The sequence below is a fragment of the Typopeltis vanoorti genome, chromosome 13 (genome assembly GCF_054136105.1).
Source record: "Typopeltis vanoorti isolate ZY-2024b chromosome 13, IOZ_Tvanoo_1.0, whole genome shotgun sequence".
Classification (NCBI taxonomy): domain Eukaryota; kingdom Metazoa; phylum Arthropoda; class Arachnida; order Uropygi; family Thelyphonidae; genus Typopeltis; species Typopeltis vanoorti.
Genome location: NC_143561.1, coordinates 32009753 through 32033349, shown reverse-complemented (window position 1 = coordinate 32033349; position 23597 = coordinate 32009753). Strand labels below are relative to the sequence as shown.

Below are 23597 nucleotides of genomic sequence, written 5' to 3'. Positions count from 1 at the left end.
GCATCATTTGTAACATGAGTAGTCTCGTCTATTTGTAACGCATAATAAGGGCTCTTTTTAACTCTTTCGATTAACTGAGATTTACATCACCTTCCATATTATTAATTCTGCGACCAACAGGGTCATTTGAAAGAGGAATCAAATCAACATCTTTTAATAACTTGTTGGCAAACAGTTTTTACCGCATCTTTTATAGCTGGAAGTAGTAAATTTTCCGCGATAGAATGAGGTTTCTCTGTTTTCGCTATGCGCAAACTTAAGAGATAGGATGCTTCCAGTGCTTTGCTATTAATTGAACCCATGGCCGAAACTATATCTTTCCCATGATTTAATGTACCTAAGCATCGCTGAAAAAATTCAATTGGCTTATTTTTCATATCACAATGTTTAGTTTCTAAATGTCGGTAGTTTCGCAGGTGTCGTGCACTCTTTCGACAACGCTTCATAACACGAAACACATTGAGGTTTCTGCTCATCTTTCATCTCCATACCAAGTAAACCCGAATTACAATTATGAACTGTTATATATTTCCTACTGTATTTTTTTTCTTTGAACGGCTGTTTCTTCTACAATAATAGTATCATATTTACTTGCCATTAAACACTTGTATCACAATTAGGGTTAGCATCACCTGTTTAATTTTTGCTTTTCTTTTCAAAGTCCTAGTTCTAAGCCACTTTTACATTATTAAAAAATGTTTCCAAAAAATATATAATACTGGAGGTTAACTCACGACACACTTTGTCCAAGAATCACTTAGCACTTCTGAAGATATGCTGAGCCTTGATTGAAGGAGGAAAACCTTCAATAATTAAAATCAATAAACATGCAATTGGTTGAAATGTGAATAACACGTTTACTTCAAATCTGACAAAACAGCAAGGGAAGGCAGAAGTAATAAAACCATACTATTCACTTCACCCCTCTTTTATTACTCATTCTGCTGCTATTTGTTGGCTTTTTTTTAAGTATCCATTTATCATTTCACTTATTCAATTTTAATTTGTTTTGTTTAGATAATTAAGAAATATATATTTATTTAAATCTGCCTGCAGACCACAGGTTGAGAAACACTGGCTTAGAGGGGTAGGTACCCCTAGGACAGCAAGTGGATCGTCCATTTGGTGAGCCCGAAGGGATGGATTCCTCTCACAATTTTGTGAAATACCTCTCTCTCTCTCTCTAAACAACAGGTTGTGGGTTCAAATTCTGCCAAGGGCATTGATGATTTTTTGTTTGTTCTTAGGTGGGAGATGAATTTCATTGTCCAGTGTGAGACAACTGTCCAGAGCATTAAAGGTGCTCTGACTTATAAAATCATACTTGAGTTCTAGTATTCATACACGATGTCTTTTCCGCATTTTATTTCAAGATTTTATAAAAATTCTTGATGGGTCATGGCCCCTAAATTTTTGTTCCCCATCACCTCGTCACCATAGGATATTTTGGACCCCTTCATAGGAAGAAGTGGAATTCCTCTTACAGTACTAGAGTTGTCAATTTCCCTTAGGACGTTAACAGCTCCTCAAACCTCAAAGAACCAATGAAAACAGGTCATTCTTAAGTGTAGTCCTAATTATAGAGAGAATTCCCTCACTGACCAACACTATTCAGGTTATGAAATAAAAACAAACAATATCAAATGCTTTAGTTCAGTTGAAAGCAATGTCATTGAATGTTTTACCAGATGGAGTATGTCTTTAACTGAATTCCATTATATGGCCTATGACGCTATAAACATGCATATTCTGAATGTTGTATCTCATCTCTAACTAGAGCCGATTGTTTATAACATGGATGAGGATCTCAGTCTGTTGGGTCTCCAGCTCTTCATTAGTGAGAGGTCCCTGTTAGCTTCAGAGATGAACATTGCATAGTACAACATAAAGTTGTTTGGTACATATCTGACAAGCAGATTGAGTTCTGAGAAAAGAGAAGAAAAGCCCATGCCACAAGGTTTGACCCAGGTGCTTTTTTTTTTTAGTGTAGCATTGCTTGTATGCTGATGTGGTTTCAGTCATAGTAACAGGTTGATTTAATCCTACTTAAGTATATGTTCCTCCCAAAACTCTTCCTCTTCGAATGGAGTTCTAAGAGGAATGGTCTTAGAAGGAACTGTTGCTCTTGAAGAAATATTCACAGCACCGCCACTTCTAGAATTTCATCTGCTGTGGTCTTGCCATGAAAACCATCAGCGATGCTGGTGATGGCTCTTTCCTCTTGAAATTTTGTGAAATACCTCTAAACAACAGGCTGTAGGTTCAAATTCTGCCAAGGGCGTTGATTTTTTGTTTGTCCTTAGGTGGGAGATGAATTTCATTGTCCAGTGTGAGATGACTGCCCAGAGCATTAGAGGTTTTCTGTGACTTATAAAATTCTGTGTTTGGTCTATAGAGCCTTTCAGGCTCTAGGAACTAATTAAGCTTGGTCAATAAGGCAATGCAATCTGAAGACATATCACCAATTGCCTTAAGTGAATGTTCTGGGGGGGGGGGGGGGTAGCAGAGTTGGTATGCCTGTTCAATAAGTCTTACAACAGCACAGGTCCGAAGGGAGTGGAAAGAAAGCAAAATTGTTCCACTGTACAAATTTCAGATTAAAAATAGTGTTAGGGAACATGAGATGGCAGCACTTGTTGAGCTGTCTCTTCACTGCAAGCAGGCTGTTTAAATTAGTGATAGCCTTTGGCTAGCAGTCTCTGATTGGCTATCAGTTGAGATTGAACTGCAGGAATAAAAGATGTTAGCTTTTTATTTTTTTGGTTTCTAGGGTCAGGGGTTTCTGGACAATGTAAACAATAAATATACTAACAACATATATATATGTAAACTAAATACAAACGGAGAAAAGATCCTTTTCCCACCCATTCTACGAATGTATTAAAAGTTGACAAAAAGCAAAAAAAGTTCATGGTCAGAAACATATAAAAGAAAAAAAACCTATTTTAATTGGTGTGTAAATTGTAATTAATGAAGGAAAGAGCCAATAAGCTTCGTTGATTCTGAGAAGCTTAGGAAATAGCCTGGAGCTATAGCATGGAATGAAGATTTAAGAAGGAGGGTGATAAATGCTGCATGGTAACTGAAGAACATATTTAACATCAATGTGTGATTTTAAATATCGAACACTGATGTTAAATAACCCCAATGTGTGATGCATTCTGAAGGCTGATTTGTCTGTATGCAGGATAAAAAAAAAGTTTCTGGTAGGAAAAAATCCTGTTACCTCCATATGAAATCGGATGACTCATCTTAAATTGAAAAATTTCCTTATAAAGATCCTTCTTGTCACAAAGAGAATCAAACTTAGGCCTTTTCCAATCGAAGGATGCAATGTACCTTTGTTCTTCGAATAGTGCTACGGAAGGATTAAGCACGAAATCTCAAAGAGAATACTATTGAGGCAGCACAGGTTGAATAATGGAAACAATCCTTACTTAAATTAGCTCTTTATACTTAAATGGAAACAATCATTTTCAAAAGGAGTACAAAGAGCAGGGTATGAATGTGACTCGTTCGGTAAGGCAATATAATCTGAAATGCAATACAAGCAGAAATTAGGAAATGAGGCCAAGAAAAACCCAAATGTTTTTCCAATGCCGCAGCAAGTGGAAAGAACGATTAGGATAAGATGTTAATCAATGAGGATGGTGGAATGATACAGAAAACACAGTTGACCTTCGTTGAACAGTTCATAAGGATGTTTCATGGTCATCAGTGTGAAATCTTAAGCTAAAATTTAAAGGAAATAGAAGAGGATGGCATAATTGTAAGTGTACAGGAGGTACATGTGGAATTAAGCTTGGTCAATAAGGCAATATGATCTGAAGACATATCACCACGTGCCTTAAGGGAATGTTTCAGGGATTAGTAGAGTTGGTATTAGTATGTATGTTCAATGTCTTACAACAGCACAGGTGAGATGCTTTGAGTTAGACAAGTGAAATAGTTTGTATATTTAGTACCACCATGCATGGAAAAGCATATGATAAAGTGCCTTCATACCACAATTGGAAGAACACCGGAACAGTGCGTTCTTTGATTGGAAAATACCTATGTTTGATTCTCGTCATCACGAGGGGAATCCTTATATGGGCTTTTTCAATTGAAGATCTCATATTTCATCTCATGAAATATGATATGAAAAACTATTGGTTTTTCATCGTATGTACAGACAAACACACATGCAATAAAAACAAAAAAAAATAATAATAAAAAATACTGTTGTTTTTTATACTGTGATGATGGGCAGTACATGGCATTGATGGTAGTAGTGTCATAGGAGGAGAATTTAGTAGTGGAGAGGTGAGATGTATTTAATGAAGTAGAGTAGTGTCCTCCTGTGATGAGTCCTTAGGCTCTCTCTGGAGGTGTCAATAAACTGAAAGGATTATATTCAAATAAGCACTGTAATAATTCATTGTTGAAAATGATTATCTCAAGAAATTTCCTCTTCATGCTCATTTAAACATGAATTGTAATAACCAGAAAGTTATAAAATAGACCAGTTTGATTAAATACTTTATTTATCCTTATATAATTTTAAGTGTATATTCAGTTCATAACACTCATGTTCTGCACATGAAATTTATTAAATCATTTGCACATGATTATTGATTTTGCACTGTCTTCTTGTCTATCTTCAAAGATGCAAGTTTCTCTGCAATAAATAAAGAACAGACATGAGATCAGCTCTTGATTTATTAATAACCGTTTAAGCATTTATTCCTATCCATTAAAATTAATGTTAGATATTACACCTTTTTTTCTATCATGCTTTGTATAAACCACTCAACATTATAAACTGCACTTTATGCACATTAAAATGTAATGATTGAGTCAGTCTTATGCCTAGATTTGGGTGCACACTGTGCACGTTCTCCTGGGCAGTTTGCCTGGTTGTGGGACAAAAAAGTCCTGTCCAGCCCAGTGGCAGGGTTTTTTAGTCCTGCATTATCTGTGAGGGTTCCCATAATTGCAGTCAGTCATGATTCAGACATGATTTAAACCCAAGTCTTTGCTACCAAAGGACTTCATTGAAACTGACTGCAACTATGGAGGCTTTCACAGATTATAATGTAAAAATCCAAGTTATCCACTTGGTGGATAACTGATTTTTATATCGCTAAAAGTCTAGTTTCAAAACTGTAACAGAATACTTGTAAAATGACCCATTCCACCTACAATACAATAAACTATCAGCTATATTTTGAATTATGGAGGACAGTAAATGTGATCTTAGCAACTAAACTCAGAGCAGCCTACCTACACATAAGAGGCTGCAAAACATTTTTTCATAACTTATTTACCAATGCTCTGTATCTGTGTGTATGTGAAAGAGATCATCATCATCAAATTCCTGACATGTACCCTCAAGGGGTGTACAGGATATGATAGTTATGATAGTACTACATGAAAAATTTACATCATTACTAACTTCCTATCTACAATTTTCCTCCAAATCAGTCTGTTACTTGTCAAGACTCCAACATTATCAGATCTTATATTTCTATCATCTAAGGCACTTTGTACCGCATCAATCCACCAATATCTTGGTCTTCCTCTGGGTCGTTTTCCTGCCAACCTGGCAGAGAACACTTGTTTTGCTAATCTTTCCTCGCCCATTCTGCTTAAGTGACCATACCACCTGAGATTAGCTCTGCTAACGCATTCCCGGATGCTGGATGTGAAAGAGATAGAGAGAGAAAATGATTAAGGAGCCCATTTACATGTTTCTTCAACAGCTGAAGAATTTAGTCCTTAAGGAAAATAGCAAAACTTTTATCCTAGAGGAGAGAAGCAGATGGAACAAAATAGGACAAGAAACTGGTTTAGCTAAGTAGATCTTCAGATAGTCCATCTGAAGATAGACTGACAAATGTTGACCCAACAGCTGTATTTTTATAGACTAGGAGGAAATATATGGGAATGATGAAAATATAACAGTGGCCATGAAAACAGCAACAGAAAAGGTGAGGCAGAAGAGAACATCTATGCAAAGTCAATGGAGTAGATCTGTGAAAGTTAATGATTAATTGGACTGCTCTTTTTGGGAAGGTTTTTAGTGTTTCATCTCAAATGTAAGAACAGGACAGGTTAAGATATTAATAGGCTTACTTTTAGATTCAGATACATGAGGAAGGGGCATTTTTTAGAATTGTCTGTTAATGTTTAATTGCTTTCTATAATCCTGTACTGAAGATGCCTACAACACTTTAGTGAAAATTTTACAATACATAAGTTATTTACATGAGTTTTCCCTGTAAATTCTTAGAAGCATTTCTTCTGTAAATTCTTAGATGTATCAAGGGAGGCCCTAAACATCATGTCAAGAACTATTCAGCATTTGCACAGTATCTATCACACTTCGCTTTGAACTCATTCACAGTCGTAGCACCCACAAAAGACTCTGACAACCTATTCCACTCATTCACCACTCTTCAAGGAAAAAACATAGTTCTAACACCCTTGCTAACTACACTCTTACTCAGTTTCCATGGATAGCTCCTAGTTCTCCCGTCATCACGCCTGTTCTGAAAAATTTCCTCTGAATAACCTCGTAAGAACCCTCAGTAATTTGAATGTCTCAATCATATCTCTCCTTTCCCATCTATCAACCAGTTTCTGCAACCCACAAATCCTCAATCTGTTCTTGTAAGGTTCATTCCATAGACCTGCTATCATCTTAGTAACTCATCTGTAGATCCTCTCCACCTCACCAAGAAATCCTGGTACCCAGATCTGTATGCAGTAGTCAAGAGGGGGGGGGGGGGGTCTTATCAAGGCTCGATAAAGAGGAATAATAACCTGCTTGTCTCTGCTCATCAAAGTGATCCGATGAGCTGCTTTAGCCCACTTTTTGCTATATGCCCCCTAAACTTTAACTCTCCATCCACTAACACTCCCAAGTTTCTGGCTTTGTCAATTTCCTGGAGTACAGTTCCACTGTCGTGACGTTCTATTTTCATGTTATGTTCTAAATCCGCCATCTTGCTAAAAGTCACTTTCATAAAATAAAGGAAAACTAATTGCAAATTAATCACTGATCTAAGGGTAGAGAAATTTCTATTATACTGCGCCACTCTATCCTTAGATAAGTCTATATGAATTAGTAAGATTAATTCAAAATTAGCTAGCAGTCTTTTCACTCATTCAGGCCGATGGTATTTATTTTCTTTCCTTCTGGGATTCCCGCTAGATCCGAATTTTTGTGAACGGTGCAGTAAAAAGAAATTCAGGCAAACACAATATTTAAAATAACAAACAAAACATTTAATATATGGTTATATAACAAAATACATGTATTCCACTTTTAAATATGATAACTCAGTCAAGCTAGTACATCAGGTCAAGTCATTCACAATAAATCAATCTTTCAAACTTTCACATACAATTTCACAGTTTCAGAATCACAAAGTTCCTATACTCAACTTATTACAATAGAAATTCTTATTTAAACAGTTTCCTTGTGTCTCTCAGCTACACTCTACGATTAACTCATAACAGGCACTAACCACGGTAGATATCATTTCAATGTCTATAGTTCAACTCTCAGCCTCGATGGTAAGCTACAGTTAATGTTACAAACAGCGCAACGGAACTAATACTTAAATCTTCATACACTGAAATAAACTAATGTGACTGTCCTTACCAGAAATAATCTTCAGTACTTCCAATATTTTGTGAGCACACTTTCAATTTGTATTTATCATACTTGCGAAACACATTTATAAAAATTCTCCAAGGTTATAACTAAGCCTTATTAATTGCGCTTCAAAACTCCAGATAAAAACTATAAGGTACATTAATTATTCTTATTTTTCATTCATCAACTAGTTTAACTCCGTACAATTCCTTTTTTCGTAGTATAGAAATAAGTCGTAATTGTAGACTGACTGGATTTATTCAGAATTCTTCTTTGAATGTCCAGTTCTCCAATTATCCGATTACGGCAATAATTTCCTTTATTACTACGGCTGACTTTGCTTTCAGCCAACTATAAGATTCACTTATGAAAAAAATATCTACTCAATTCTTCCCTAAGAACCTTTTAATTACTTCTACTTCTTTAGTTTACTTCCTTGCTACCTTATAGTTCCAAAGTTCCGTTCCGACTCTCACTTACAACTCTTACAACTACGTATCTATTTTCTCTCTTCCCCACAAACGCTCCCTTCACATGCGCCCGTTTATTTTCACGCGTCTCCATGACAACCGATAGACGTAAACATTCTCGCGAATGTTACATTACGCTATACAACTACATTGAGTTATTACATAACATTAAGCTTTCACAAAAGGAATAAATAGAATGATCGCATTTCAATAAATGCGCAGTTAAACTACAAATCAATAAATAAAACAGCTTAATAACATTTAATACAGAATCTATTTACCATTAACACATTTCTTTGATTAAGCAATTAAATATTTGACATAATTAAGGTAGTTATATAATATCAATTATAATTTATGTTATTTACATTAAATAATATCTACAAATATAGTTCTTATGACGGAAAATCATGTTGGATTCTGAATCAAACAACATTTATTCTATTTTCTACATAATTAGAATCCAACAAAGGCTTACTCTTCCTCTGAAAAATTTTTCCTTAAAGAAAAATTTTTCACTCTAAACCTTTAGGTGGTGGAATCAGATTTCTACTACTCTCCTTTTTTTGGGGGGGGGGGGTCTTAGGTTATACCTTGTTTGGATGAAACTCCGTCCTGTGTTTTCTACAACGCATGTACTATCTTCTACAACTTCTCGGTCTTTACTTAGATTCTTACTGTCATTACATTTGACTGTAGTATAACTTCTATTTTGGTGACTGATTCTTCTGGTTTTCCTTCTGTAATTATTTAAGTCCTTAAAATTGTCTCCTCTTCTCATATTCTTAGTTCTGATATGCAAAGCTGATATCTCAGTAAAATTAATCTCAGCTGGTAATTGATTCTCAGTACAAATCTCTTGCTCAGAATCAGATACTTGAAGTTTTGATGTCAAGTCAGTGTCAAGTTGAATAACAGGCTGATCAAGTATAGTAGAGCTTAAATCAGTATTTTTTACAGCTTGTTTGTCTATAGATGATTGCATCTTATCAGGTTGTTCTTCTTGATTAGGCACACAAAATCTTCTTGTTAGTTGCCTTGTTCCTGTGCACTCAGAGGTATAGTTTCTTTTAACACGTATTCTTCTATTCAATATGGATATTTGACCTGTGGAAAAGTCACAAGAGAAGTGATGCTTCTCCATAAAATTTGTTCCTAATATTATGTGAGCATTTAAGCTAGGAGAGAAAGGGACTATCAATAGATCTTGATATACACAGAGGTTGATGTCAGGTATATAAATTTGTGCACGAACTTTTTCATATGCTGTAGATCTCGAATTAGAAAGAGTGGAAATTCTTACAGGTCTCCATAAATTGGTGACATCCTTCCATAATCTATCTTTTAACTTTAGGAAATAATGCTTACTGATGATTGAGGCATTACAACCTGTGTCAAATAGAATGTTACAATTATGACCTTTGACACATCCTGTAACCTTCATCATTAACTCTCTTGATCTAGGGAAATTTTGAGCTTTATTATATGTTCTGTTAGAAATATGTCCAAAATTAGAGTTTCTTCTGCTGTTAGAGTAGTTTCTTTTATTAAAGTAGCAATTCCTAGCGATGTGACCAATCTTGTTGCAATTAAAACATTTGGGAGGATCTCCATCATCTCTGAGAAATTTTCTCCTTGTCTGAGCTTGAGGATCAATGGGAATTTGCTGTCGAACATTCTCCAGGGCTTGCACTACTCTATCCAATTTAGCCAATATTGGTTTATTTTGCTTCTCAACCTCCAGTTTGACAACTTTACTAATATGTTCTGCTGTGGGATTGAAATTTTCTTGAAATCCTACAGTCATTTCTGTCAATTTTTTCATTACTTCATCTAATTTATTCTTCATTGGCTGTTGCAATTTTTCTACTTCCTGGTGAACAATGTCTTTTACTTCCTTGAATAATTTCTTGTTGGTTTGTTCTTTTGTGTCGGACATACAGTTTTGATCAATAGGATTCTCTCTAATGATTTTCCTTTCATCTTCTTTCTTTCTGCTCTCTTTTGAGGATTTATTTACTCCTATGGAACAATCAGTTGTTTCTACTATGTTTACAAGGCCAATATTAGATGAAAGGCAAAGGTCTCCAATCATCTGTTCCTTTTCCTTGACAGCTATAAGACATTCCTCTAGTGAGGTTATCTTCTTCTTATAGGCTGTCTCCCTCAGTTCTTGTCTGACACCTTGTCTAAATTGTTGATAAACTGCCCAATCCAAATGAGGTTTGTCTTCATTGGATACATTTAAACCTTCAGAGAGAGTTAGTAATCGATTGTAGAAGTCACCAACACATTCTTTGTCCTTTTGTATAATCCTCTGTAGTTTCCACAAATTTGGTCCAACACTCCTCCGTTTACAAAATTGAGATAGCAAGACTTCCTTAAACTTCTTGTATTCAAATGTTTCCTTAAGTATAGGAGATGAAAAAAAATATGTCTTAGCTTTACCAGTTAGTTTGTTTCTAAGTAGCACCAACAATTGAAAGTCTGTCCAACCTGCTGTTTCTCTGAGTTTCTCAACATAAGTAAAAAAAGATAATACATCATCAGAGTCTTCTCCTGAAAATTGGGGAATTACTTGTTGGGGATTCATACTTCTAAAAAATTCACTGTTTTCCATCTCTGAATTGGAAGTAACAGCCATTGTGATAATTGGAGCATCAATTCAAATAATATAATCCTTTAATTTCAAAAAAAAACTTTATCTTTGCCTGATTTCTGATTACAACCAGTTCATTGTGATCTATTCAATTTACCTTTTAAATTTTCAGGGAGCAATTTCACAATTATTATTACCAAGTTAAATTAAATCTGTTAATCTACAGCTGTTAAATTACTTTCTATCAATTAAATCACATCCTGCCAACTGCGCCATTTGTCGTGACGTTCTATTTTCATGTTATGTTCTAAATCCGCCATCTTGCTAAAAGTCACTTTCATAAAATAAAGGAAAACTAATTGCAAATTAATCACTGATCTAAGGGTAGAGAAATTTCTATTATACTGCGCCACTCTATCCTTAGATAAGTCTATATGAATTAGTAAGATTAATTCAAAATTAGCTAGCAGTCTTTTCACTCATTCAGGCCGATGGTATTTATTTTCTTTCCTTCTGGGATTCCCGCTAGATCCGAATTTTTGTGAACGGTGCAGTAAAAAGAAATTCAGGCAAACACAATATTTAAAATAACAAACAAAACATTTAATATATGGTTATATAACAAAATACATGTATTCCACTTTTAAATATGATAACTCAGTCAAGCTAGTACATCAGGTCAAGTCATTCACAATAAATCAATCTTTCAAACTTTCACATACAATTTCACAGTTTCAGAATCACAAAGTTCCTATACTCAACTTATTACAATAGAAATTCTTATTTAAACAGTTTCCTTGTGTCTCTCAGCTACACTCTACGATTAACTCATAACAGGCACTAACCACGGTAGATATCATTTCAATGTCTATAGTTCAACTCTCAGCCTCGATGGTAAGCTACAGTTAATGTTACAAACAGCGCAACGGAACTAATACTTAAATCTTCATACACTGAAATAAACTAATGTGACTGTCCTTACCAGAAATAATCTTCAGTACTTCCAATATTTTGTGAGCACACTTTCAATTTGTATTTATCATACTTGCGAAACACATTTATAAAAATTCTCCAAGGTTATAACTAAGCCTTATTAATTGCGCTTCAAAACTCCAGATAAAAACTATAAGGTACATTAATTATTCTTATTTTTCATTCATCAACTAGTTTAACTCCGTACAATTCCTTTTTTCGTAGTATAGAAATAAGTCGTAATTGTAGACTGACTGGATTTATTCAGAATTCTTCTTTGAATGTCCAGTTCTCCAATTATCCGATTACGGCAATAATTTCCTTTATTACTACGGCTGACTTTGCTTTCAGCCAACTATAAGATTCACTTATGAAAAAAATATCTACTCAATTCTTCCCTAAGAACCTTTTAATTACTTCTACTTCTTTAGTTTACTTCCTTGCTACCTTATAGTTCCAAAGTTCCGTTCCGACTCTCACTTACAACTCTTACAACTACGTATCTATTTTCTCTCTTCCCCACAAACGCTCCCTTCACACGCGCCCGTTTATTTTCACGCGTCTCCATGACAACCGATAGATGTAAACATTCTCGCGAATGTTACATTACGCTATACAACTACATTGAGTTATTACATAACATTAAGCTTTCACAAAAGGAATAAATAGAATGATCGCATTTCAATAAATGCGCAGTTAAACTACAAATCAATAAATAAAACAGCTTAATAACATTTAATACAGAATCTATTTACCATTAACACATTTCTTTGATTAAGCAATTAAATATTTGACATAATTAAGGTAGTTATATAATATCAATTATAATTTATGTTATTTACATTAAATAATATCTACAAATATAGTTCTTATGACGGAAAATCATGTTGGATTCTGAATCAAACAACATTTATTCTATTTTCTACATAATTAGAATCCAACACCACCAATATGGTATACCACTGATAATCTTTTCACCCCAAAATGTATAACCTTACACTTTGCCACATTAAACTGACATCCATTCTCCACTGTCCAGTCTTCCCAAATCATCCTGTAACATTTTGACACCATCTTGCAAATAACTGAACAGTTCCTCTCAGATCCTTTCCTATATTGTTAATGAACAAATTAAATAGCAGTGGTCCAAGAACAGAACCCTGCAGCACACCACTAGTCACAGGACTCTACTCCTGAATAAACTACTCTCTGATATCTCTCTATCAACCACCCTCCTATCCATCTCACAACCTTATATATCCATCCCCATATGCTACAGTTTACTGATTAGAATTCCATGTGGTATCCTGTCAAAGGCCATTGCAAAGTCCAGCAGTATCACTGTATTATAAAACATGAACAAGTTACTGAGGCATGATCTACCCTTCACAAAACATTGCTGTCCCCGCCCCCATACAGTATCCCATTCCTGTATTTTGCTCTTGATCAACTTCTCCAGTACTTTGACAACAACTCCTGATATGCTGATCAGTCAGTAATTTGCTACATCAGTCTTGGAGCCACCTTTATGCAATGGAACTACTTTCCACCCCTCCTCAGTACTAACCCAGAATTGAGACTTAGATTAAACAATATGGTCAAGGATACTGACAATACCTTTGCCGCTTCACATAAAACTCGAGCTGGTATACCATCTAATTCCACAGCTGTATTCACATTAAAGGTTTGTAATATGCTATTCACCTCTATTTTATTTACCTCAGTTCCTGTATAAGCCATTGGTTTCCTCATTCCTCAACCCCCAAGCATATCGAAAGAACTGTTTGGGATTCTCATTAGCCCTGCGTTGCTGTCTTTCATAATCTGGTTTTGCCTTTCTTACCACACTAGTTATCCTTCTGGCCTGTGCCTTGTACTATTCATGTGCTTGCAGATCACCTTTCTCCTTAAATTCCCTCCATAATTGTTTCTTTTTTTGCAGCTTCAGCTTGGTCTTATTCATCCATTTAACTCCTATTTGATTTACTCTCCTGACTCTAGGTATGCAGTCTGCCATTACCTCCTTCAAACACTCCTTTACCACTTCCCATGCACTATCAACATCCAGCCCTTGCAGTTTTATATGCCATGGCAATGATCCAAGCCATCTCCTAAGCTTGTCATACACCAGCCCGGTAATTCCACATATACCCCATCTTAACTGAAAATTCCACACGTTTAGTCAAGACCATATTATCACTCTCACCAGGTGGCAACGTGGTCATATTCATTATAGACAAATTCTCAGATGCAATTACTAGATCGAGCACTCTCGAACCCTTAGCATATTCCGTGATGTTTTCTCAGGTAATTATTATTACTATTATTACGGGCAACTCCAGGGAGTCATTAGACTCATCAAGGGGATGAGTTATCGAGGTATTAGACTCGTCGAGGGGATAATTATCCTTTAGTAAATGCATAAAATCCATTTCCTTTTTCCCATGTGTTCTCTTCTCCTTCCAATCTGTTACCATAGTTGGAATCCCCCATAATAATTACCTGTCCTCCACTCATTGAGTCTATTTGCTGATGCATACTATCTCCATCATCTTTTCCATCTCCTGGTCTATAGCTTTGTTCTGCTGGCCTCAATCTCACACCAGATAGCCTCAAATGTGCTATTTTTACTGTCCAGCAGTTGAACTTCTCTCTTTAGTTGCAGTTCATCAGCTATTATCAATAATACCCTTCCCCACCCCCATTCTTTTCTCTCTATCCTCCCTGAACACACTATACCCTGCACATTCTATCCCACTAAATATATCATCTTCTGTTAGCCGTGTCTCAATGTCTCATTAATGCCAATAATCTTTGGCTGTGATGAGCAACCAATTCCAAAAATTCCTCCTGCTTTTTCCTAATGCTCTTAGCATTAGTGTACATAAAGTGCAAAAGCCCCTTAGGCCCACCCCTATCCTAATGCTTTATACTAACTATTCCATTCTGGTTTGTTACCAGTGGTACTAATTTAGGCATATTATACACATTCTTATACTCAACTGCCTCACTGATGTCTGCATATCCACTCAACAGCTTCCTCTCCCCCTCCCCCCAAAAAAGATGTAGTTTCCCTGATTCTGTACATCCACTTCCGCTTCATTCAACAAGACTTTTTCCAGTCTCAGAACACCAAATCCATTCACACATGCAAACCATCCTTCTTGTATAAGTCCTTTCGCCCATCAAATTCACTCCACACACACACTCCTCCTGCATAATCTACACACTCGGTCATTTGCTATTACAGTCCTCCTCCTCAGCTGTACTCTGCCATACTGCAGCAACAGACTCACTATCTAAACTTTCTCAATCTTTTCTTTTGCTACTTCCAGTAATTCTTTCATATCCTCTCTCATGCTTTACTTTTCTAATTTTAAACCATTAGAATTTCTCCTTTTAAACCATTTTAAACCACCTACAATCATTTCCTTCACCCTACCCTTTTGTGCTGTAATAGCCTCACTAACATCATTAATTTTCGCACCGGAAAAGCATGATTTTGTCAAACTCTCATCGATCACACCTTTTTGCAACTGAATCGCCGTATAACACTCACTCCTTGATTTTTCTTTTTCCCTCGTCAAGCCCTCATTTTTCTTATCTCGCACTTCTTTCTTTCTGTTATCAGCTGATCCATTTGCTAGACATTTTTGCAGTTGCTCCAGCTGCCACTTCGCCCTATGTATCACTCCGCACAAACGAGCTATCTTCCTCATTGCAACCAACTCTTCATTCTTTATATCACTCAAACTATTCTTTCATTTAACACTTTTAGTGTTGCTTTCAATCGTGTCACATTTATTCTCACTTTCAGTTCTATCTGGCATTAGATCACAATTTTCAATCGTATTCTGAGTTCCATCCACTAATTCAATCTTGTGACCTAAGACATACTTTTGATCCTCGATCTCATGGCATTTTTGGCACATTTTCCCACCACTATCGCTTTCAAACCAAATTCCAGCTGACTTCAGACATTGCACTGCATGAAGTCTTTTTGATTAAATTCTTTAAACTATGACAACCGCTTGGATGCCACTGTTCTGCTTCACATTAGCGCCATGTGCTATGCTAAGTATCTTACCATTCAAAAGACTAAATTAACAATATTTAAAACAAAATTCTTAACCTAAACTAATTAACTCCACAATATAGTCTAATTCTAACACAATTTTTTAACTGATAACGTTATTTTTTTAAAACTAAACAACTTAGCTTTCGGAGCTCTCCAAACACAGTCCTACCATCACATGCCACCTGATGATGTCTATCATTATGCCAATTCAAGGTATTCCATTATTGAAACAAATAACTAATTTGGAGAAAAATGTTGACAGGAAGTTAGTAATAAAGTAAACTAAATAATGTAGTACTACCATTCCCCTTATATATACTTAGGAATCCAAAATGCTTAATATCCAAAAGTTGGTTAATATTTGTCCTCAGATACTTACTTTTTACTTCACTCTTAAGTGACATAATGTTATCCAAAAAGAATATCTGACTGTTTGGTTGCTGCTTATAAATTCTCTGAAATGCAAAAAAAAAAAAAAAAAGCATAAAACTTACGTTAAAACAAACAACCTTAAAATCCACATAAAACAACACTACAAAAATTTTAAAATAGTACAGAATCCACAAAATATATGATATGATACACGTACATATCAAGAAAAATGAAAAACATTTCTGGCTTATTAGATGGTAAAGAATTCAAAAAATATTAAAATAAACAAATCACACATTATGTTGGTCAAAAGCAACACAATATGTGAAACTACTAAAAAGTTCAGAAAAATTTTGATAAATTAATCTCAAGCATAATGCCATGTAACCTGTACGTTATATGCCAAATATGTAGTGTTTGCTTCTCATAAAATTTAGGTAGTGATGGCTCTGGTCTCAATATTTTACCTTGTATCATACTGATGCATGGTAAAAAAATGTCATAGAAATGGAAAGATTAAGAAGAAAGTTATGAACAGATAAATTCCTGCAGCCGGTATTTATTAAGAAATATACATGAACGGAAGTTGTTTTCAAGGATAATTGTTTCAAACTTGTTTCACTGCTCACTGACTGTTTAGTACTGCACTAATGTAGCTAAATCTATGAAACAAGTGTATTATATATTGGCTAGTTGAGTTTTTTAAGATAAAAATCCCAGTTTTCTGGAAGAAATTTCTGCAAACTTTATAAGACTGGATAATTTGCCTTCAGTTGAAAAGTCCTTATAAATATTTACTGAATTCTATATGGGATTCAATCCATGTTTTTCCAACTAATGAGCAAGTGGTATTCTACAGTAAAAATGAGACAGATAGAAAGGATGAATTAAGAGGAAAAAAATTACATATTGAGGTATGAATTAGATGATAATCATTGCTGCAAGTCATAACAAATCTAAAGAAATATAAGAGGACTTACTGATGCCAATTGTGATGAACAAAAAATCTCTACTAAAAATGCACACAAGCAAAATCTAAAGGTGTGTGTGTGTGTGTGAGAGAGAGAGAGAGAGAGAGTGGATTAGATCAACTCACACCCAATTCACCAATCTTTTCTACAATAAGCCAAAAAGTTTTAAGCTGTTCTTAAGGGTATATCTCTTCAGAAGTAAATGTATCTTTAACTGTATAATATGTTTAAAGAACATATTCTATGGTTAAAGAGCCTTTGTAGCTCAGCCAGTATCAACAGTGCCCTTTGTTTGGAAAGATGGGTCCTGTCCAGGATGTGAAGAATCTCTATCATGGTTTTTGCAAGTGAAGCCGCCTTCACCTGCAAAAGCCTTCCATAACCTGGATTTTTCATCCTGAACAACAAGCAATTAACAACCATAATATACTCTTCAGATAGACTAATTGCCTATCATCAGCAAAAACCAGGTTTCTAAGAAACCAAGCTACCCAACCATGACAGGGCATTGATCCTAATAACAAAAGGAGAGATGAGATTCTATAGTTATGAATGGTCAGTGGCACACCTGGGGGGGGGGAAGAATGCTGCTTTCCCCCCCCCCAAAAAAAAAGGGAAAAAAAATTGAAAATTTTCAAAAATCTTTTCCTAATTAAAATTCATTTTTTATTTATGTTGTGTCTTCTATTTCTATACTACTTACGAATTAGTGGTCACATAAGATGGGAATACCCTGTAACTCTCGGAATCACTGCTGCTGTGAACACAAGACGAACGAAGTAGTGCTCTGGCAGACCAAGCACTACTTCGTTTGCCCGAGCTGAGCCAGAGGAGATCACAGGTATCACATATTGGCGATCACTGCAGATGCTCAGTCATAGGTCGTATGCAATGTGCAGTGTGTATTCTGAAATCGTCTACTCAACTCACCCCCCCCCCCACAAGATTAAATTCTGAGTGTGCCACTATGAATGGTTATACAAATTTGTGATTTACATTTGTATAGCGTTAATTTATATAGCTCTTCAGAGGTGTGATATAGAAAACCTGGATGAGAAAATGATATGCATATATGAGTGACAGGAACATATCAAGAATTGGTATTACTGAAGGTCGGGAAAAGAGGAGGAAGATTACCATTTTTTTTTTTTTTTTCAAGATATAAAGATAGAGTTCTGACAAGGTTATAGCATAATATATTCTAGATATTTTGTGCAAGGTTTCTTAATAAGAGCTCTGCAGTGTAATATCATCAGCAAAACTGTGAATTGGATTTGGAGAAGGCCATGGAAATATCGGGAGTTGGACAGAGCCATGCAGCACACCCAAAATTAGTTGAGTATCAGGAGAGGATCAAAAGTGCTTTGAGGATTACTACCATCACAAGTAACCAGAGAAAGAACCAGTAATCCAACTGCAAAACACAAAAAACAAATCATAAGATGGGATCTTAGATAAAAGGCCTTTATGCTAAATACAATGAAATACTTCATGGTTATCAAGAGCACCAAACTTGAGAAAATCAGTTGAGTTTTCAAAACTTTTTTTTACTGCCATTGTACTAAGGCGGGAGACATTAGTGTAATATACGTTTACTGAGATAACTGTGCGTTATTCATTCTGTATAAGTTACATGTAGACACAGTTGAAAAATATTTAAGATAGATTGATTACAGATATTTCGATTCACATATGTGGATCAATGTCAGTGTAATACAGTTGGAAATCAAAAAAGTAAATAACAATGAAATGCAGTCAAGAGAGCATATATAAGGTAAAAAAATCTATGCTCTTAGGATCAACTGAAGTGCACTTTGTGCAATTAAAAAAAAAAAAAGCATGTGCATACAGATAATAAAAACTGATATAATTAAACAGTACAGTTCTTAATAATAATTTCCCAAATTTTTGACATGGAGAGTTCATTATTAAGGTTTTTTTATTTTTTTAATCACACAACATGTACACATACACACTTCAAAAATGATCCTAACAGTATCAGTTTGGTACCTGGCTGCAGCCACATATAAAGAGATATTCCATTCTCCACAAACCTTCATTGTTGTTATTTAATTTTTCAATTTCCAACTGTCTTGCACTGATAATAATCCACAATATGTGACCTAGAATATCTATAACCAATCTATCTTAACCACTACCGGCCAAGACGTCTATAGATGTCAAAGTTATCATGGATAACTAGTGCATATTAAAATTTTAATACCATTGATATTACATTGAAATATATGATGGAAACAAAGCGTATTGCGATGCGTACTTGATCCATAATGGCCGGTAAGGTGGTTAATTAAATAGTTTTCAACTGTGCCTAAATGTAAGCTATACAGAATAAGTATAATATTAATATATTTAGTTTATTCTTATTCATCTATTAAAACTAGTTATGAATTTTTATTTTTCATATCAAGTTTATTGTTTAATTAAAAGAATTTATTTTTGCAATAGACATCTAAAGCATCATCAGAGTAGAAAGAAAATCAGATGTGTTCAAAGCCCAAAGGCAATGCATGTGCATACAGGTTATATAATTGACTAATTATTTGGCTACTGAATGCAGTATGAGAGAAACACTTTATATTCAAAAAGATCAAACTGTAACAGTTAGGAGTTGAATTATAATTTTCCATATATTTTAATGGTTCAGAGAATTCAATTCAGGATGGCTGCACACCTTTCTTTGAACAAGTATTTATATTTAAAGTAGTGCAAACAATGAATCTCAGCTGATTCCATCAACTACTATGTAGTAGAAATAGTATACTCAGCTAGCTTGGATTTACTGAACTGAAGCAATTGTATATAGTTCTGATCTAACTGAACTGGTCTATTTCATTCAAGTATGAAAGAAGATATAAACAGAAAATTTGAAATGTAACCGATACAGTTGTTTATCCTTATGGGAAGTAGAAAGGGAGATAGAACTAGCTTAAAAGTTATAAGAAAATTTAATTTTATTATTAAAAACTCCTGAGATTCATTCTGAGATGCATCTGATGCAAAGAATAGATTTTGGCTTCAGTAAATTTCTTCTGTGGTAAGTGTGTCAGAAGACTAATAGTGATTGATGATGATCAATTAAAGAGGATCATAGCTAATATTACCATCGTGATCTTTTTTATCGCTGTTAGAGGATCTCAATGAAATTGGTAAACTCGCTGTAGGATGTTACTTGTCAAGACTCCAAAATTATCAGATCTTATATTTCTATCGTCTAAGGCACTTTGTACCATATCAATCCACCTATATCTAGGTCTTCCTCTGGATCGTTTTGCTGCAAACCTGGCAGAGAACACTTGTTTTGCTAATCTTTCTTCGCCCATTCTGTTTAAGTGACCATACCGCCTGAGATTAGCTCTGCTAACGCATTCCTGGATGCTGACAATGTCAAGTTCCTTCCTAATATCCTCGTTTTTAATATGATATTGCCATTGATGCCATCTGTTCATGCCTATAATCTTTCTCAGGACTCTCATATCTGCGGTCTCTAGTCTTTGGTCAAGTGTTTTACTTCTGACCCAGCTCTCAGATCCATAAGTTAAAACTGGTTTGAACACTGTCTTGTATACAGCTAATTTAGTGTTAAGACTAATTTCTCTCTTATTCCATATGAACTTGTATACAGCTAATTTAGTGTTAAGACTAATTTCTCTCTTATTCCATATGAATTTATTCAATTCACTTCCTATCATACCAGCTTTGCTGATTCTGTTGTCTATTTCTATATTTAATTTACCATCTTCAATAAAAATCGTGCCTAAGTAGCTGAAATGTTTCACTTGTTCCACAGGTTCTCCATTTCACAACACAGTTGACATTTTCAATGATTCTGCCTATTTTCATTGTCTTTGTCTTTTTATTGCTGACCTACATACCATATCTATTACAACAGCTATTCAATTTAGTCAGAGAATCTTGCAGACTTGTAGCGGATTTATTTAGAAGTATAACATCATCCGCATAAAGCAAAGAGCTGACATTAACATCTCTAATTTTGATATCATGTTTAATACCACTTTTCTTCATAATGTGATCCATATAGATAATGAATAACACATGGGATAATGTACATCCTTGTCTCACACCGATTTAATATTAAGCCATCTTCCTGTACTTCCTTCAATTATAACTGCTGACTTACAACTAAAATAAAGACAAAGTATTGCTTGATATAATGCCCCATTGACACCATATAACTGTAGTGTATTGAATAGCTTCTCTCTTGGTACCTTGTCATGTGCCTTTTCCAAATCAACAAAACTTAAATACAGATCTCTGTTATATTCCCATGCTTTCTCGACTATTTGTCATAAAGTGAAGATCTGATCCTGACAGCCTCTATTTGGCCTGAATCCAGCTTGTTCTTCACCAAGCTTTTCTTCCACAATTCTTCTCAACTGTTTCTCAAGTATACTAGCATAGATCTTGCCAGGAACACTCAGTAGGGAAATACCTCTGTAATTCTCACATTCAGTTTTATTTCCCTTTTTATATATGGGTACTATGAGAGCTCTACTCCAATCATCAGGAATTCGTCCCTCTGTCCAGGCTTTCTGAACTATGCAGTGCAACCACTGTAAGACTCTTATACCACCATACTTAAGCATTTCTGGTCGAATATTATCTACTCCTGCTGCCTTTTCACATTTCAAGCCTTTGATGGCTTTTTCTACTTCAAGTATGGATATGTATTCCTGACTGCATGCCTGGTCAGTGGTTTTTAACACTGTGCTGTCATCACTGCTTGTTTCATTTAGCAGTTTTTCAAAGTAATTACTCCATACTTCAAGGATATCTTTTTCTCCAGTTTTCATGTCACTTTTATCATCTCTAACTCCTTTTACAGTACTCTTTCCTCCATTCCTAAGCTTCTTCAACAGCCTCCAGAATATTTTGCCACCTTCTTGATATTTATTTTAATGGTGAGTTAGCCGATCTCATACGGAGGTAGCAGGGTTTTTTCTCCCGGAAACTCGGGTTTTTCATCCCGCATACATACAAATCGGCCCTTCAGAACACACGCAATTTACAGACAAAAATTACTAGTTGTGGTGGTGTTGGAGGTGGGCGGTAGATGGCGTTGATTCGTAGTAGAGGTAAAGTGTAGAGACAGTTGAAGATGTCCTCCCACGATGAGCCCTCGGACTCCTTGGAGGTATCAGGAATAATAATAATAATTATTTTCTATATTCTTGCCAAAGTCCTCCCATGACTTTTGTTTAGCTAGTTTTACACAGTGTTTAGCATTCTTGCATTTGTCTCTGTATTCTCTAAGAGCACAAGCTGACTTATTTGACAGGAACTTTTGATATGCTTTCTTTTTTTCCTTCACTGCCTCTTTAACTTCCTGTGTCCACCAGGGAGTTCTGATTTTTTTTATCCTTGCAGACAACCTCACCACATGCCTCTCTGGCAGAAGAATCAATCAATGTTTTCTTCAGTGTTTGCCACTGAATCTCCAAGGTTTGATTCCTGTTTTCAAACTGTTTCATTTTTTCTTCAATAATCTTTGTGTATTTTAGTCTACAGTTCACATCTGAGAGCTGCTCAACTTTTATTCGCTTTAAAACTTGCTTACATGTTATTCTTTTCAATATGAAATTCAATTTTATCCTGCTCAAGACTAAATAGTGATCACTTCCAGTTTCAAATCCTCTGTACACTCTGGTGTCCTGCACCAGGGAGAAAACATCACTATCAACAATAACATAGTCAATGAGACGTTTCTTATTCCTTGCCTCTTCTCTCCATGTGAATTTGTGCACATTTTTATGTTGGAACATGGTGTTAGTAATAACCAGTCCATGTCCTGAGCAGAAATCCAACAGATATTTGCCATTATTATTAGCTTTGCTCTTTTCTCCAAATTTTCCCAAAATATTTTTGTATGTCTCACAACTTCTAGATATCAAGCCCTTAGTGTCTATTTAGTGTGCCACATTAGCCTCCTCAGACAATCTGATGGCATTATTGTCTTCTAAGTAAGGCATGGAGAAAGCTTGCCAATTTACCATAATTATGTTCTGTGAGGATATGTGCTGCTTTTTGTTTACCCTTGTTTTCAAGATTGCTTACATGTTTGTTTGTTTTTTTCTACAGATTTTAAAACATCTTCCCATTTGACCTATGTACACTTTCTGCAAAAAAAAGGACTCTTGCATACTCCAGGATGTTTGCAGAATGGAAAATCATCTTCTGTGTTTTTTTCTGCTATCCTGGCAAAAAGATGTTTTTGCTAACTTTTATCTTTCCTCTCCCATTCTGTTTCAGTGACCATATCACCTGAGATTAGCTCTGTTAACACAATCTTCAGTGCTAACAATCATGTCAAGTCTTTAATGGAACATAGGAAACTTTGTAAGGTGTTAAATTGGTTTGAAGACCATTCTGGTATTGACTGATTTTAATAATCTATTTTCCTGATGTGTTGCCAATGTATGGTAAGGAGACTGTGCCTTTGTAATTAATTTAC

The 23597-nt window shown here is 35.2% G+C and overlaps 1 protein-coding gene across 3 annotated transcripts in view; it reads right to left on the bottom strand.

The window, feature by feature from the left end:
* Positions 1–4502: 4502 nt before the first annotated feature.
* The window catches only part of LOC150100033 (ASNSD1 upstream open reading frame protein-like), a 35880-nt gene continuing 16785 nt past the window's right edge, over positions 4503–23597 (bottom strand). For all 3 annotated transcript variants that reach the window (XM_090403107.1, XM_090403105.1, XM_090403106.1), the window contains exons 3-4: positions 16144–16219; positions 4503–4660 (exon numbers count right to left, since the gene is read on the bottom strand). In XM_090403107.1, coding sequence (XP_090259233.1) covers positions 4611–4660; positions 16144–16219 — 126 coding nt within the window. In that variant the 3' untranslated portion in view covers positions 4503–4610. The remainder of the gene's footprint in view (positions 4661–16143; positions 16220–23597) is intronic.